The 15,763-nt window shown below is 40.0% G+C and overlaps 2 protein-coding genes across 2 annotated transcripts; one reads left to right on the forward strand and one right to left on the reverse strand.

Annotated features, from left to right (window-relative positions):
* Nucleotides 1-91: 91 nt before the first annotated feature.
* LOC5521171 (heat shock protein 60A) lies at nt 92-4,879 on the forward strand. Its single transcript, XM_001641043.3, has 11 exons — nt 92-342; nt 1,011-1,215; nt 1,456-1,708; nt 1,949-2,031; nt 2,230-2,325; nt 2,659-2,752; nt 2,821-2,989; nt 3,056-3,155; nt 3,582-3,827; nt 3,905-4,168; nt 4,385-4,879. Exons 2-11 carry the CDS (start codon nt 1,012-1,014, stop codon nt 4,637-4,639), a joined length of 1,764 nt encoding a protein of 587 aa, XP_001641093.2. The 5' UTR covers nt 92-342; nt 1,011; the 3' UTR covers nt 4,640-4,879.
* A 3,618-nt stretch (nt 4,880-8,497) lies between these two features.
* On the reverse strand, nt 8,498-11,128 carry LOC5521170 (alpha-1B adrenergic receptor). The gene has a single exon (XM_032366422.2). It carries the CDS (start codon nt 9,519-9,521, stop codon nt 8,532-8,534), a length of 990 nt encoding a protein of 329 aa, XP_032222313.2. The 5' UTR covers nt 9,522-11,128; the 3' UTR covers nt 8,498-8,531.
* Nucleotides 11,129-15,763: the final 4,635 nt, after the last annotated feature.

The raw sequence follows: 15,763 nt of genomic DNA on the forward strand, positions 1-15,763 counted from the left end.
TTGAAATTTCCCCGATTTTCCGTGATATTCTAGGTACACATAAATAAAAAACTACTGTAAAATATTGCTGCCCAAACCTTCATCGTTTTATTTATACCACATGGGCTCTATGTGGAATTTTTAATGTTATTCAAGTCCTGTAACCATCGTACTAATTCACCAATCACAGAAAACATTCTTATGACGTTATAAAGTCCCTAAAGCCAGGTTATCAGGGTTGAGGGTTCTCTTTCCTGCGTCGAAGCACGTGTGTGTGACAGGGCAGCCATTTGCTCGTCTTTGACTGTACATTTTCTCCCTTTATTCCAGTTTTTCTTCACAGTTAGTTCTACACAAACACAGGTTAGCTAACGTTTTTCGGTTGCGTATACAATTTGTAATTTTAGATAGAGTATTTAGGCGAAAAGGGAGCTCGCTAGAAAACTCGTTATGCAAGTTTGCATCATCTCATGGCTAAGCATTTTTCCCACATCGCACCTCAAATACTGGTGTCAATTGATTCCAAAGCCTCTTGCAAGATAGTATTTATATATTACACAGTCTATTTCACTTAATATTTATTAACGATTGTAGAAAGCTCAGTAGTTTGTATCGGCTTGGTGTTATTGCAAATAAGTAATGAGAAAAAAAAGATGAGTGTTGAATCACTAATTTTTCCCATGCCTATAAGGGATACCATTTTATTTGTTTTTTTTTCGTGAGGGCCATGGATTGTACTTTAATCGAAGCACACATCGGACTAGGACTTGAAATTCTATTAATGTGCGCAAAAAAGTTAGATAGTTCAGTATTAAATGAATCTTCTAAACCAAAACTGCTTACATTTAATTTTCATGAGTTTGATGGTCGTTCAGAATTTAAGTTTTATGGAGAGAGAAAACTAGAAAGAATGTGAAATGGATAATGTAAATGAGAAAAGTGGAATCATTTACCCCCCCCCCATATATTTATTTATTTATTTTTTGCTGTAGAAGTTTTCTAAGACAATGGTTTCATTGCACTATTCACAGAATGTATCGCCTACCTAGTCTACTGGCATCTTCTCAAAGACTGGTCTCAGCCAGATCGCTAGCTCCGCGTCTTGCGGCTAGTTTTAGTACCTCACGGTTCCAAAACAGCCCCAAGGAACTCAAGTTTGGTGCAGAGGCTCGTGCGGCCATGCTTCAAGGTGTTGACACCTTGGCGGATGCTGTAGCTGTCACGCTTGGACCAAAGGTAACAACCAATATTTGTATAGTTACCTTGGCATAAACATATAACACTTACATCATAATAGCTCTTGTACACAAACAATTCAACCATGCAGAATTTGGTACTGCATCCACTTAAAAAATGGTAGACAATAATAACAAAAAAGACATAATGATTTGCTTTTTATTTTTAGGGCAAAAATGTAATTTTCGAATGGTAGACAATAATTACAAAAAGACATGATGATTTGCTTTTAATTTTTAGGGCAAAAATGTAATTATCGAACAAAGTTTTGGAGGTCCAAAGATCACCAAGGATGGAGTTACAGTTGCAAAGGCCATTGAACTTAAAGATAAGTACCAGAATATTGGTGCTCGCCTGGTGCAAGATGTTGCAAATAACACAAACGAAGAAGCTGGCGATGGCACAACCACTGCTACAGTGCTGGCCCGCTCCATTGCTACAGAAGGCTTTCTTCATGTTTCCAAAGGTGCCAATCCACAAGAGGTCAGAAAAGGTATGGTCTCATTTGGCATTTATAGTATGTAATGAAAACAATCTATTTTGTGTTTCAAGAACTCGTACTCCCTACTTGTACTTAGTAGACTATATTTTGGCCAATTTTGGGAGTGGGAAAGAGAAAAAGACCTAACTTATATTTTGATGTGTGGAAAAAACACGCAAACTACTTTTTCAGTTTGCATGTTCTTTTCCACACATCAAGAAATATCCTGCTCTACATCCATTTTGTTTTTAGGTGTCATGTGTGCTGTTGACTCTGTTGTTGAGTCCCTGAAAAAGATGTCAAAACCTGTTACTACTCCGGAAGAAATCGCTCAGGTAAATTTGTTAAGAATATTTGATCTTCTCTAATATGCAGAATCAGAAATCTTCTCTGCCTTGCACTTACTACTTTGTCTAATTTTTAATTGCCTGCATCTATCACACAATTTAGGGAAATGCTGTAGATTGGGCTCTACCTTATGCTAGGAGTTTATTCTAGATGAATTTTGCATTAATTTTATTTTGATTGCCCAGGTCGCAACAATATCTGCCAATGGCGACAAAAATATTGGAGAACTAATTTCCTCTGCTATGAAGAGAGTTGGCAAGAATGGTGTCATAACTGTAAAGGTAAGCATATTTGATCTTGCAGGTCACTTTTGTTAGTGCAATGGGCGCTACCAAGGTCAACAAGCAAAGTTTTAAGATAATAAGGACATAGGAATCACTCTTCTTGATTGACATGACTTTAAAGCTAAGCTTTCTTTAATTTTCCCAAATGTACTGGTCAATTGCTGTTCCTAGCTCATTGACTGCTTAAGTTCATGCCAATCTGATAAAGTGCATGTGTCACACCCTTTTTGGCTCCTTATTTCCTAAAAATATCAAGTTACAAATTGTTGCAATTTGTAAACTGTGGTTAATAAACAAAGCACTGATTGTTGTGTATTGTTTTGATGTCAGGATGGCAAGACTCTCCGAGATGAACTTGAAGTCATTGAGGGCATGAAGTTCGACAGAGGTTACATCTCCCCATATTTCATCAATAGCTCTAAGGGTAAGACAGCTTGTGCATTTTGCTAACAAGTGCAGTTCAAGGCTAACTTGTCTTTATTGTCGATGTAGGCCAGAAGGTAGAATTCCAAGACTGCCTTTTGCTTCTCTGCCAAAAGAAGATTTCTTCTGTGCAGCAGATTGTCCCAGCACTAGAACTGGCCAATAGCCATCGCAAACCTCTGGTGATTATTGCTGAGGATGTTGACGGAGAGGCTCTAACTACACTGGTGCTTAACAGGTAATGATATACTCTACTAAGAATGATTAACCAAATTCCACATTCCTGATAAAAAATATTTTTTAGACTGAAGGTTGGACTACAGATAGCTGCTGTAAAAGCTCCAGGTTTTGGTGACAACAGGAAAAACATGCTTCAGGATATGGCTGTCAGCACAGGAGGCATGGTAAGGATTGGTTAGGACTTGCAAGTTTTCAATTAAAGTATGGAATTGTAGAGTGAGACAGAACCCCCTATCACAAAGCTGCACAAGCATCCTGTTGCCAGTGTCTGAAAGAGGAATAAAAGAATATCTTCATAAAAAATCTCCTGCCAAATGCTCTTTCCTAAAAATATCCGTTTGTTTTCATATAGACCTAAAAAATAGTAACACTGGTTTACACAAGCGCCAACTTTTTGGCCAATTTTGTGTACATTTATTTGGTATTGGCCTGACTTCTAGAAATCTGATGCTATGCAATTAGATGTTTGGGGTTGGGTTTAATTTTTCTTTTCACAGACCAAAGCAGGGACCAGACAAATCACAGCTTGTAAGTGCTTCTGGCTGCAATTTCGCCTTAACAGATGCTCCATGTTATTGTGTATATTGCAGGTGTTTGGTGACGATGCCATTGAGACAAAGCTTGAAGATATCACAATCCAAGATTTTGGTGAAGTTGGCGAGATATCAATCACAAAAGATGACACCATTCTTTTAAGGGGCAAGGGCAATGCTGATGAAATAGCCAAGCGTTGTGAACAAATTCGAGATGAGTTAGAGTCTACAAACTCTGACTATGAGAAGGAAAAGTTCAACGAAAGGCTTGCCAAACTGTCTGATGGTGTGGCTATTCTGAAGGTGACTTTTGCACCTGAAGAAAAAGTTTTGAAATAGGTCCAGAACATCCTTATGACATCTGTCTTTGTATGTTTTAGGTTGGTGGGTCAAGTGAAGTTGAGGTGAATGAAAAGAAAGACCGAGTGACTGATGCTTTGAATGCTACCCGCGCTGCTGTGGAGGAGGGTATTGTCCCAGGTGGTGGGGTTGCCCTTTTGAGATGTGTGCCTGCACTAAATGATATTAAGATGCCATCAAAGGACCAGCAATTGGGAGTGGATCTGGTGAAGAAGGCTCTGCGAAAGCCATGCCAGACAATTGCTGAAAATGCTGGTGTAGAGGCTGCCCTTGTTGTGGAGAAGGTATTGATAAAAGGCACCTCTCAAGCATATAAAAAATATTGTATTTTTTCTTACTTTTTTTTTTTAATATTCTCTGTTTAAAACCATGTGTATAAACTTTGATTGACATTTAACAGTTGTCTAGCTGTTAATGACAGTATTTTACAGTTCACCAAAGTTATATGAATCCCTGATTGTCACCAAGCAATATGGCAATAATTTCAATCTGTTTCATAGGTCTCATCACTGGAAAACGCAATGGGATATGATGCAGCTAACAACACCTACGTTGACATGATCCAAGCTGGTATTATCGATCCCACCAAAGTCGTGCGCACAGCCATCACTGATGCTGCAGGTGTCGCATCACTCCTTACCACTGCTGAGACTGTTATTGTAGAAGCACCAAAAGAAGAGGGCGCCGGTGGTATGGGCGGAATGGGTGGGATGGGAGGAATGGGTGGCATGGGTGGGATGGGAGGAATGATGTAAGGCACTGTGTTAGCATAATACCTGGATTAGCCTGCACATAGTAACAAGTTCTTCTATAAATAACCCCTTGAGAAGTTGCAAATCTTAGCTAAAAATGTTACATCGAGTGGAAGTGTGATGTTTAATGGGGGGTGGGACTAGAGGCGTGTAAGGAAAAGTCTGTGATGCAAGTGAATCCTTTCCTGCATATTGCTTGATGCTGTATAGAGCTCTCTAGTTAATAAATTACTTATTTACAAAGTGTCGTTTTGATTGTTTTTTGTTGTTGTTGTTTTTATTGTTATCTTTAATTTTTACTTGAGAAAAAGACATCAGAGTTGTGTAGTAGAACTCGACTAATGCCCTCAGGCGTTTTATGATTTGTCAAATTACTCTTATTCCACTTAAAGGTTTGTCTTCACAATATTGGTCAATCCAATGTGCTTAGCCAAATGTAGCATTGATTATATTGGCAATTGCCAATAATCAATAGCAAGAAAGTGTGAGCTCATTCAGGGAAGTCTTTGCATCAAGTGAGAATGATTGATTTTTCATTGTGTAACCACTTGCATACACCACTCGTCAGTGTTTACCTCTTTCCTCGGCATGTTCAATCGATAAATCTAAATCAATCTATAATATTAATTAATCGATGTCGATAGGATCGAAAGTTTGATAAAAATTGATACTATTCTTCCCGATTAGTCATTTGCTTGTATTGATCACTTGATTTCTTAAAGAAATGCAGATCATGCGCATCATTGTGTTAGCGCGTCAGCGTAGGGGCGTCTTACCTGCTGAAAACGGGTTCGATTTACCGGTCGAGACATGGATAGTATCTTTCTGTTTCTCGCCTCTGAATTTGACTTGTTGAAAGTATGTGAACTTTCTAGAAGCTTGGGTTACTCAGTTCCAGGATGGGCTATTAATGCGTATATAAATATAAGAGCGTCGAGTATATAGGATGCTCTAAAACACATTAACTTAAACATTACAATGCACATCACATGGTCATTTTTTCGCATTGCCCGTTGTTTTGAAGGGACCTACATTTTTCGTAACCGCACGGTAAATGTCGAGTTCCGACGGTTACAAACATTTTGAAATAAAAGATCGGTTTTAGCGCAGTTTCTAAAAAATGCACCATTTTTAATTGCGCGGTTTGTAAAAATAGCCCGCGCTCGTGCAGGAACAGTCGTCAACTAATTTCAGGTTAATTACAAGGTATATTTACGCCTATTTAGGGTGAAATTTGAATATTCAATGAAAACCAGAAAATAAAATAGTCATCCGACTGATAGTTATGTATTTTCCTCTTTGATTAATGCTAACAAAGCAACTGTTCTCTCGAAGAAGCAAAACTAAAACATTTGAAAAACCCTTAAGCCAGGTATTTGTATAATAAACGAGCTGTTTGTTAGCTTTTAACGGGTTTTTAGATAACGAGGGGCGATATCCCCGGTGTTAAAACTAATAAAAGGCAATTGAGAGTTTTGTACAACCGCTGTAAAACAAAAAGCCCACGATAAAAGGCAATGGGGAGTTTATTTAAGTCCTTCTAATACTCATTAACTATTCAGTAGTAATTTCATACAGCTGCTGTAAAATAAAACGCAGTGGCTATATGCCCGACAGCCGGGAAAGGTCCTCAATGGACTAAATGTTCGACGGTTTTCATTTTTTAAACAACCCAGTAAATTGTCGACCATAGTGAGTTAGAAGTAGTCTTTATTTGCTGAGAAAGGGCATGCAAATCTGAATTGAGTTGTCGGTATTTGACGTCGTCTATGTACACTTATAGAAAGTAATTTTAGTAACATTTGCATTTTTTTCTGCTACAATAACACAGTCGGAAAAAGGTATTTATAGTGTATACAATCAAGACAAAAACTTCCTTTTTGACAAAAAAGCTCATCAGATTCGCTTGCCCTTTCTAAACAAATATATAATACTTTGAGCTCACAAGGTTGACAATTTACCGTGATAATTTAACAATTTGAGAACTGTCGGCATTTAGCAAATTACGATTCTATAGTGTACATAGTTAACAGAAAAAGTTTAATACCAATAACGATTCTCAATTCAGAATTGCTTGCCCTTTCTCAACAAATATAGAATACTTTGACAGGCCCGTACCCAGGATTTTTCTTGGGTGTGTGTGGGGGGGTGCGTTCGCACCCCCCTGCATCCCCCCCTTCCCTGGGTACGGGCCTGCTTTGAACACATTAGGTCGACCAGTTGAGGGTTTATTAAAATAAATTGAAAACTGTCGGGCATTTAGTCCATTGAGGACCTTTCCCGTCTGTCGGGCATACAGCATACAGCGATAGAGGAGGCATCACGATGGTGTCAACCTTCTCACCATGAAGACGGTGATGTCACACCCTTGATTGGCTCAGATATGACTCACTTCTTTACACGTGTTGCAGGGCCGACCGGGGGAGCCATTTGCAGCACATATCCAGCTGGGTTGGATGCTGTTTGGTAAACAGACGGACAAACCGGTAGTCAATTTCTCCTTGACATTGGTTCCCGAGGGTATGTCCTCAAAAATGCATTGTGGGGTGGGGGGGGGGAGGGGGGGACTTATAGGATGACAGCAACGGAATTATAGAACTGGCCATTCAGCCCCCCAATATTTTGTTAATGTTTTTCTTTCCCCCCCCCCCTCTCCCCGGCCCCCAATATTTTTGGGCCCGCTTACTATACGCCAATTTGAAACCTAAATGTTTTGGCCTAAAATTTGAATGTTTTTCATTCGCGGTGATCCATGCGAAGCTACGCGCTAATCTTGACGCAGACCGTGTTAGTACAAGCCTCCCTCGCAGGCCGTGTTAGTACAAGCCTCCCTCGCAGGCTGTGTTAGTACACAGGAAGTTCACCTTACGGTTTGAATAAAGTTAGAGTTGTTTTTTTAGCTTTGCGTTGTTAATTATTTTTAGTGCGTGTGTGCGTTTGTATCTTTTGTCTACTTTTCGGCACCCGGTGCTTTCTGGCGCTCTCTTATTTGTCAGCAGTCTAACGGCCGTCTCTACTGCAAAATTTCCGCCCGTCCCCCAAAAGCATCGTATGACAACCAAACTTGGCAGGGGTCATGTATTTGTCAAGGGAGGTGCAACAATTTGGTCACGTGTTGTGTGACGTCATCGATGACGTCACTAAAAGTAAAACAACCCTGACGTCGAAACATCGCGATTAAAAGCAAAAACATTCATATCTCTTGAAAGAAACATTGTTTCACAACCAAACTCGGTAGGCGTCATGTTGGTGTCAATATTGTTACGTAATTGTGACGTCATTAATGACGTCACTAGAAGCAAAATATGCTGACGTCATCAAAATAAAAACATTCATATTTCGTGAAAGAAACATTATATAACAACCAAATTTGGCAGGTGTCATGTATGTGTCAAGGGGGTGCCAAGATATGGTCACGTGATGCGTGACGTCATCGATGACGTCACTTTGAGCAAAACTATTCCGATGTCATATCTATATTCATATCTCCTTAACGAAACATCATATGACAACCAAACTTGGTATGTGTCAAGGGAGGTGCACCAATTCATATTTCGTGAAAGAAACATTGTATAACAACCAAACTTGATAGGTGTCATGTATGTGTCAAGGGCGGTGCGAAGATTTGGTCACGTGATGTGTGACGTCATCGATGACGTCACTAAAAGTAAAACTACTCTGTTGTCTAAACATCGTATGACAGCTAAATTTGTTATGTGGGGGGAAGGGGGTTTAACAAATTGGGCGCGTGATTTGTGAAATCGTTGAAATCGTCAAAAACAGAAATAGAATAATAATATTTAAAATTTCTTAAAATATTAAGCGAAAATGAAGCAAAGAAGCAAAGATTTGATCGTTTGGAGCTCCGCTTTTAGGCAATGCCTAAATCTTTATATTACCGAATCGCGGTGATCCATGCGGTACTTGGGGGACCTTTATTTGCTCTTGACTTCACTCCAACAAGCCCCGAAGCACTCTGCCAGACTGCCTCACGCAGCTCCCTCATCTTCCAGCAATAGATAATAGGGTTAATGCAGGAATTAAAGAAAACAACCGACGAAGAGAGCCTTACAAGTATCGGCGACAAATAGCCACTTTGTGTGACCTCCCAGTATGCCAAGGCGCAAGCGAAAGGCGTGGAACAAGCTACAAACACAAAGTACACCACCAGGGAATTCATCACAGATTTCTTATACCTTTTTGTGTTTGCAGTGTTATGAGCTTTAGACCCAGTATCTACACAAGCGGTTACGCTAGACTCGACCACATGAATCTGAGTCTGATGTCTTTTGATCACCTTGTAGATTTTGGAATAACTAACAATACTTATTCCAAAAAGTACTACTATACATACGTTTACAATGAAAACGTAAATCCCGTTTCCAAATATGTACCAAGTGGCCAAAAGAAAAGACGAGAAAGCCCACAAAGCAAGGCAAACGGCGATAGCTTTCTTTGCGGTAACAATCGCGGGATAGCGAAGATGATAATGCAAGGCGAGGAATCGGTCTAAGGCAATTGCTGTTATGCTTATCATAGAAACACCGCCAAAAACTGTCCCCGTATTCCCAAACATCAAGGCAACATAGCAGAAAGTTCTGGGCCAGTTATCGACTTCAAACTTCAAGGCTGCATAAGCTATCAGTATCGGCTGAGCAATTGCCCCGACTGCGAAATCCGACAGGGCAAGGTTAGCCATGAGTACCATAGACGGCGTATGAAGCGCTGGTGTCCGCCACATTGAGATGAGAACCAATGCATTGAGGACGATGGCGGGAAGAATTGTGATCCCGTTCAACGCAGAGATTATGGCGAACTCGGTCTGCGTTATAGGGTCTTTCTGGGCCCATGTGGAGTAGTGGTAACACGAAAAGTTGTTTGTCATGTCTGCACAAATTTGGTGTCAGATCTTGGGACTCAAGATTGAAAATAAATAAAACTATTATTAGAACACCCTTTCATTCGCTAAGAAGATGCAGTCGCCTTTCCAGTGAGCAATAGCGAGGAGTGATGAGTTTATTCTGTTTTATACCCCACTCTTTTCCATCGTTGTAAGAGCACCTGTCGATGTGCAAGTTGTGGGGTTTCTAATAACCTTTCTAAGTAACCTTGATTTTTTCATTATTTGTCGATTTCTCTTATTAGCACTCCTACATATTTTAATTGATTCCTATTCGATTAGTCAAACCGAATTGACACTTATAATATGAATATGATATTGAAATAGCCATTATTGTATTATGACTTTTTTTCACGAACGCTGGGACTACACTTGGCGGGCTTTTAGGATTTGGATAAGATTTGGATTGAGAACCAGCGTGAATCTAATTATTTCCCTGAAAATTCCGGATTTTGTCGTGCCCAGCTGTGTATTGGAGTAAGGAGACAGCTACAAAAATCGTTTCTAGAATTTCTCTTTAAAATAATTGATAGTTGTTTGACAAAGTGTATAACATGCGGATCTTCAATGGAAATTTCATTCACATTGGTCCTTGCAATATTATTTCGGCTTGCAACTGTGACAGAAAATAAGGGGCCTAGTAAAAAAATGTTTTTTTTTTTTTATTTGTTACTAATGATGTTGATTTTTTTGAAGTGCTACTAGCTATGCTGTTGACCGCGGTGATCCTAGAACCTAATTCCTCAGAACCGAATCAGAACCAAAAAACCGTCAAGGGGGTACTTAAAAATAAAAATAAAATAAAAAAAAAAACCCTTTTAAACGAGTTAAATTAGCTTGAATCGATGAAAGGCATTATATAAATATGGTTTCCTGAATTATTTATAGCAACTTCTGTAATTTGTGTGGATCCTAGACGAATGTTTGATTAGAATCCCTTGTCTGGTTTCTGGTTTTAGACGCTTGCAAATTTCTATGCAATCACAAGGAAATAGCAATAATATGCATTTCTAAAACGTTTCTATACCGATTTAGCGCTTAGTTATTGCTAAGTTTTCAAACAGCAATCGTCTACTTTTGCACTTTTTTGCGCCGACATAATGAATGCTGTGAACGGTGAAGACAGCCCAAGTGGAAGTCACGCTTGGACGTCACGCTAGCTACATCAACTACAGTAACTGCGCTTCAATTACGGAGAGTTAAATATAAACTGGACTCAAATTGACCGGGATAAAATCAAATCATCCGAAAGAAGAGGATTTTTTTCTTTATGAGATCTGTATAATTTTTTGGACCAGTTTCTGATCTGTTCGAACAAAAAAATGAATAAAAAATAATAAAGAAAAAATAAAGAAAGAAAAAAAATTCTCCTACCAGCTGCTATTTATACGAACAAAATCCAAATTCGTTTCACCGTATTTTTTATTCAGTTGTATTAAGCTATGTGTATGTGTAGGATCGCCTTTTGAATATTTCACGCTAGTGATGACTGAAATAGAAATTTAGCCTAAATCCGCTAAATAGCGCAACAATCGCTGTAAATTTTTTTGACGTATTTTCAGGCCTACTCTTAATTCTATGCAGAAAATAGGTAATTTTGATTTTTTTTATTTTATTAACAATTACCCCCCCCCCCCCCCCCCCCTTGCTATTAGGTTCTGTTTCGGTTGTGTTTCGGTTATGTTTAGGTTCTGATTCGGTTCTGTTTAGGTTCTAAAAAAATTTATTGTTTCTAAGCTATGCTTTTGTATATTTTTTAAGTGTTACTAAGCTATGCTGTTAGTGTTATCGTTCCTCTTTAAAAACCCCCTCAACATGTCTAACTGTATAGAGCGTCTCTTTAAAGGGCTGTTAAATACTCCTTTAATGTTATGCATGATGCGTATGAGGTTTAATCACGGTTTTCTTTTTTGGTTTCAGGCCAATTTTCGGGGAATGATTTTACAAGAAGGTCATTGCTCGCAGGTTAACACTTTTTTAAAAAAAGTGTTAAAACACTTGTGTCTGTCTGGATAGATCTTATCCTAATGTCAATATCCGGCATGTCACGTGACTCGTACAACTTGCTGCACTGCATTGTTCCTTTTTTTTGTTCAAAACAAACACATATACTATATATACTTATATTTCTTTCCATATAGTGCACAATTTAAATGAAGTAACATGAGATGGAATGGATCACAATAGTTACCTATTACTTGTCCGGATAATTTCGGCATGATCACAATCGAAAGAATAATATATCGCTATCATCGGTGATGTACACCTATTTCAATAAAGGTTGTCATTGCGAACAGCGAATGGCAATTGCGAAATGGCATTTTACATCTACCAAGTGCGTGTACATCGAGTACATTATACACCCATCTTATGCTCGCATTTCGGGCATTGGGCTAGCCATAGACTGTGCCTAAGCGTACTTGATGGTTACAAGAGCAAATGTCATTGTTAAAAGCTTTCAGGTGTCGAAGCAGCAGTAGAAGGGTCCGAGGGCGTGTTACAGTCCTTGTCATGGTAGTAAAGACCCCAATGCAGAACAGGACCTCCTTCGTTTCCTGTAGAGGAAGATACCTGATGTGTACTGGACGGCAGGTTTGGAGTCGTTGACTTGCCATACTCAGCTTACCACACGTTGCAGAAGACAGCATAAGATCTAGTTGGTTTGTTTCCTTAGAATGAGCTGGAGACTGTTTTGCGCTATTTCTACATAAACAATTCCCCATCCTCATAAATGCCTGACGATGAGGCGTGGCTGCCAAGCTCATACAGGTAATAGCGACTGGCGGCGTTCGTGGCTACCCAGCTCATACAGGTAATAGCGACTGGCGGCGTTCGTGGCTACCCAGCTCATAAGGTAATAGCGACTGGCGGCGTTCGTGGCTACCCAGCTCTTACAAGTAATAGCGACTGGCGGCGTTCGTGGCTACCCAGCTCATACAAGTAATAGCGACTGGCAGCGTTCGTGGCTACCCAGCTCATACAGGTAATAGCGACTGGCGGCGTTCGTGGCTACCCAGCTCATAAGGTAATAGCGACTGGCGGCGTTCGTGGCTACCCAGCTCTTACAGCTAATAGCGACTGGCGGCGTTCGTGGCTACCCAGCTCATACAAGTAATAGCGACTGGCAGCGTTCGTGGCTACCCAGCTCATACAGGTAATAGCGACTGGCGGCGTTCGTGGCTACCCAGCTCATACAGGTAATAGCGACTGGCGGCGTTCGTGGCTACCCAGCTCATACAGGTAATAGCGACTGGTGGCGTTCGTGGCTACCCAGCTCATACAGGTAATAGCGACTGGCGGCGTTCGTGGCTACCCAGCTCATACAGGTAATAGCGACTGGCGGAGTTAGGGTACGGTTTGTGTAACGTGCTTCGGTCTTTTATGACTAGAGAGATATCATGTGCCGTAGTCAACCTGGGTTGCAGACCTAGCGTAAGGAAAATTGTATCTCGAGAAATACACGCTCTTCCTTGAGCCTCTATAGGACAGGTTTCCAGGGAAGAAGCGAGGAGCAGCTATCAGTTAACAATTATTTTGCTTGAATTTTGGGTCTAGCAGCCCAGTATACCATCAAGTCCAAGTTCAACACATCAGGTACTGTGGCGTAGTAGATAGAATGGAAATGATCCTATTCCAGAGGAGCTGGAACTAAACTACGTCACATCTGAAAACTCAAGGTTCCATCAAGGGAAAGGATGATCTTTAAAATTAACAACAAGAAATCAGTTGCACAAATATCAGTCATGATTTCTGAATAAAAACCGGAAACAAATCCATTAACAGGATAAAAATTGACAGCGAGGCGGTGAGGAGTATGGCTTTGAGCTTTTGAATTTTTTTTTCATTCAGTAGAAAATTTCTCACTCGGTGAAACCCAGTGAATTAACATCAATTAGCACAGAGTTCATTATGTCCAAATATATTTAATGATGTCCCAGGACACTCTCCTTGTGCTAGTAGAAAGTTACTGTTGAGCACTGAAGGAAGTTTCAAGGCATACTGAGCTCGTCAGTGGTAGTTGAATGACCATGACACGGGGGTTTCTGTTTTCATTCTGTTTTTCTCCTAATTTTGCTCCAAAGTAGACAGGAGAGAATTGGTTAAAAGCCGTAGCCTATTTTTTAAGGTTTGTAAAAGCAAATTTTGTCATCATGCCGTTTTCTCAGTGAATAACGTTTCTACGCCTTCAACGCAACCGTTATTATTTATTCTATTCTTATGAAAAAGATTAAAAGCGACACAAGTGTTGATGAATGAAAACAAGCTATTGGTGCTATTTGTTCATTGCGGCGTTTTAGTTCGCCGCAAAAAAGGCAAGAAATAACAATATTTGCGTAAGCTTGTACAGGCTAAAACCCTGTGCTAACAACTGTCACGGGGGAACAGGTGTCAGCGAAACCGTGTCAGCTTACAGGGAGCCCTGTTTTCATCCTTTGCAGCCATGAAGACGCTGAAATGCTGCTCTAAAATCGCGGTTCTTTGAAGAATATATAATAGGATTTAGCGATGAACTTGTTAGCAAAAAAAATTCCGACCAAAGAAAATAGCTCGGCATGGAAGAGCCTCGTTTATCCAAGGGCGTAAAGAAATAGATAAAACAGCAGATCAAGTTTGGTGTGAAGGAGACCAGGTAGACGATAGTTATAATCACGAACGTCATGATGGCTTTTCTGTTTTTTCGTACTCGTATCGCTACACCCTGGTGACGGTCCCTTACTGACGGGGTTATGCGTCGTAGTTGTCTCCTCGTGATCTTGATGATTTCACTGGAGCAGAATATAATCACAATCATCGGTAATACTAAGGTCGCTAGGGCGTACAATATCCAATACCATTCTATACTTTTCCCGGTCGTATAAATACTTAGACTGGCGACAATAAAGGCGAATACCCATAGCACAACAAGCGACCACAAACAAGTCTTACAATTCACGATACCCCAATAATGTAGCGGGTACTTTATGTTAATGTAACGGTCGATGTTCACTGCACAAAGATTCAGTGAAGACGCCCCGACAGTCTGGAAGAGACAGAAATCGAATATTTTTTTTCGAAAACTGTTTCTTTCCAATCATCATCGCAGTGGGGTGCTCGGGCCCGGTTCACAAGCAAAGGTGAAACGAGTACACTAGCGATAAAAATCTGCGACAGACAACGAACAGAGATACAGAACTGCTATGGAATGCACTCTTGGAGTTTTGTAGACGGCGACTAAAAGCAAGCCATTTCCCACTGTCCTAGTTACTCCTACAGCCACGCACAGACACAAGAAGAACACTTCGATTGCGCTAGAATTGCTCAAGGTTTCGACGCACTGGGTTTGGTTCATCGCGCAGTATAATACGTGTCATCCAATGACCAGGAAATCTTTCTTATCTATTTACTAGCTTTTCTTTGGTCAGTTGTCAGTCTTTTATACCTGGTATATTCGTGCAGTTGGTTTATCGACACTTTAGGATGTTCCTTCACACAAAGAGTTTTTGTCATGCCTTTTGGCCAAACACAAATTTGCTAGTACTGAGCGGCAGCCACTGCTACCTTCTCTGACGTCCACTATTCAATGACATACATAGGGAATGTAATCAGCGAAGTTAACATCAGAAACAATTAACACTTGACATCTTTTGACTTTATAATGTTGTCATATTCGTCAACACTCACATAACTGTCGCTTTGTAATCTGCCATTCATATCTCAGTCTTTTAATTAACTTAACATGCCTGAAGAATTCTGAGGGGTATGCCTGGACAGAGGTGCAATTTATATCAGACGTTAATTCTTCTTCTCCCCTGAAACATGTGACCGAGGCAAGTGTCTCGTTTCGCCCACGCATTTGACGCCCCTTCGTCAGCAAGGCAACCAAACCGCAGATTAAGACTTATACTAATTTTCATTGTCAAGCAGTTACTGATAATTGTTTAAGCGCGTTTATCAGTCGTATTGCAATAGCATGTTGTCCAGTCTTCACCATGTTTCTCTGGTAGATTTTTGAGTGAACTATTTCCTGTAAAACGCAGCTTAGAATATCCAGTAACACTTTACATAACATTTCCTGAATATGTAAATTTCGAAAGCACAATGAACGGAGCTTTCTGCACAGTCTAGAAAAGCACTTATCTGGAACAAAATTAGTTCTGTTACCACTAATAAAACCCTTTTTCTTACTATTTTTTTTTTTTTTGCAGTTTCTGTGTTTAATAAGACAATCTTGTAACACCTTTTGCTGT

Source organism: Nematostella vectensis, chromosome 2, assembly GCF_932526225.1.
Source record: "Nematostella vectensis chromosome 2, jaNemVect1.1, whole genome shotgun sequence".
In the NCBI taxonomy this organism is placed as follows: Eukaryota; Metazoa; Cnidaria; class Anthozoa; order Actiniaria; family Edwardsiidae; genus Nematostella; species Nematostella vectensis.

Bases quoted from the DNA above. Each gene is read 5' to 3' on its own strand.
- LOC5521170 (XM_032366422.2), bottom strand. From the start codon at position 9,521: ATGACAAACAACTTTTCGTGTTACCACTACTCCACATGGGCCCAGAAA.
- LOC5521171 (XM_001641043.3), top strand. From the start codon at position 1,012: ATGTATCGCCTACCTAGTCTACTGGCATCTTCTCAAAGACTGGTCTCA. The intron at 2,326-2,658 runs GTAAGCATATTT...TTTTGATGTCAG, and splicing joins ATGGTGTCATAACTGTAAAG to GATGGCAAGACTCTCCGAGA. The intron at 2,990-3,055 runs GTAATGATATAC...AATATTTTTTAG, and splicing joins ACTACACTGGTGCTTAACAG to ACTGAAGGTTGGACTACAGA.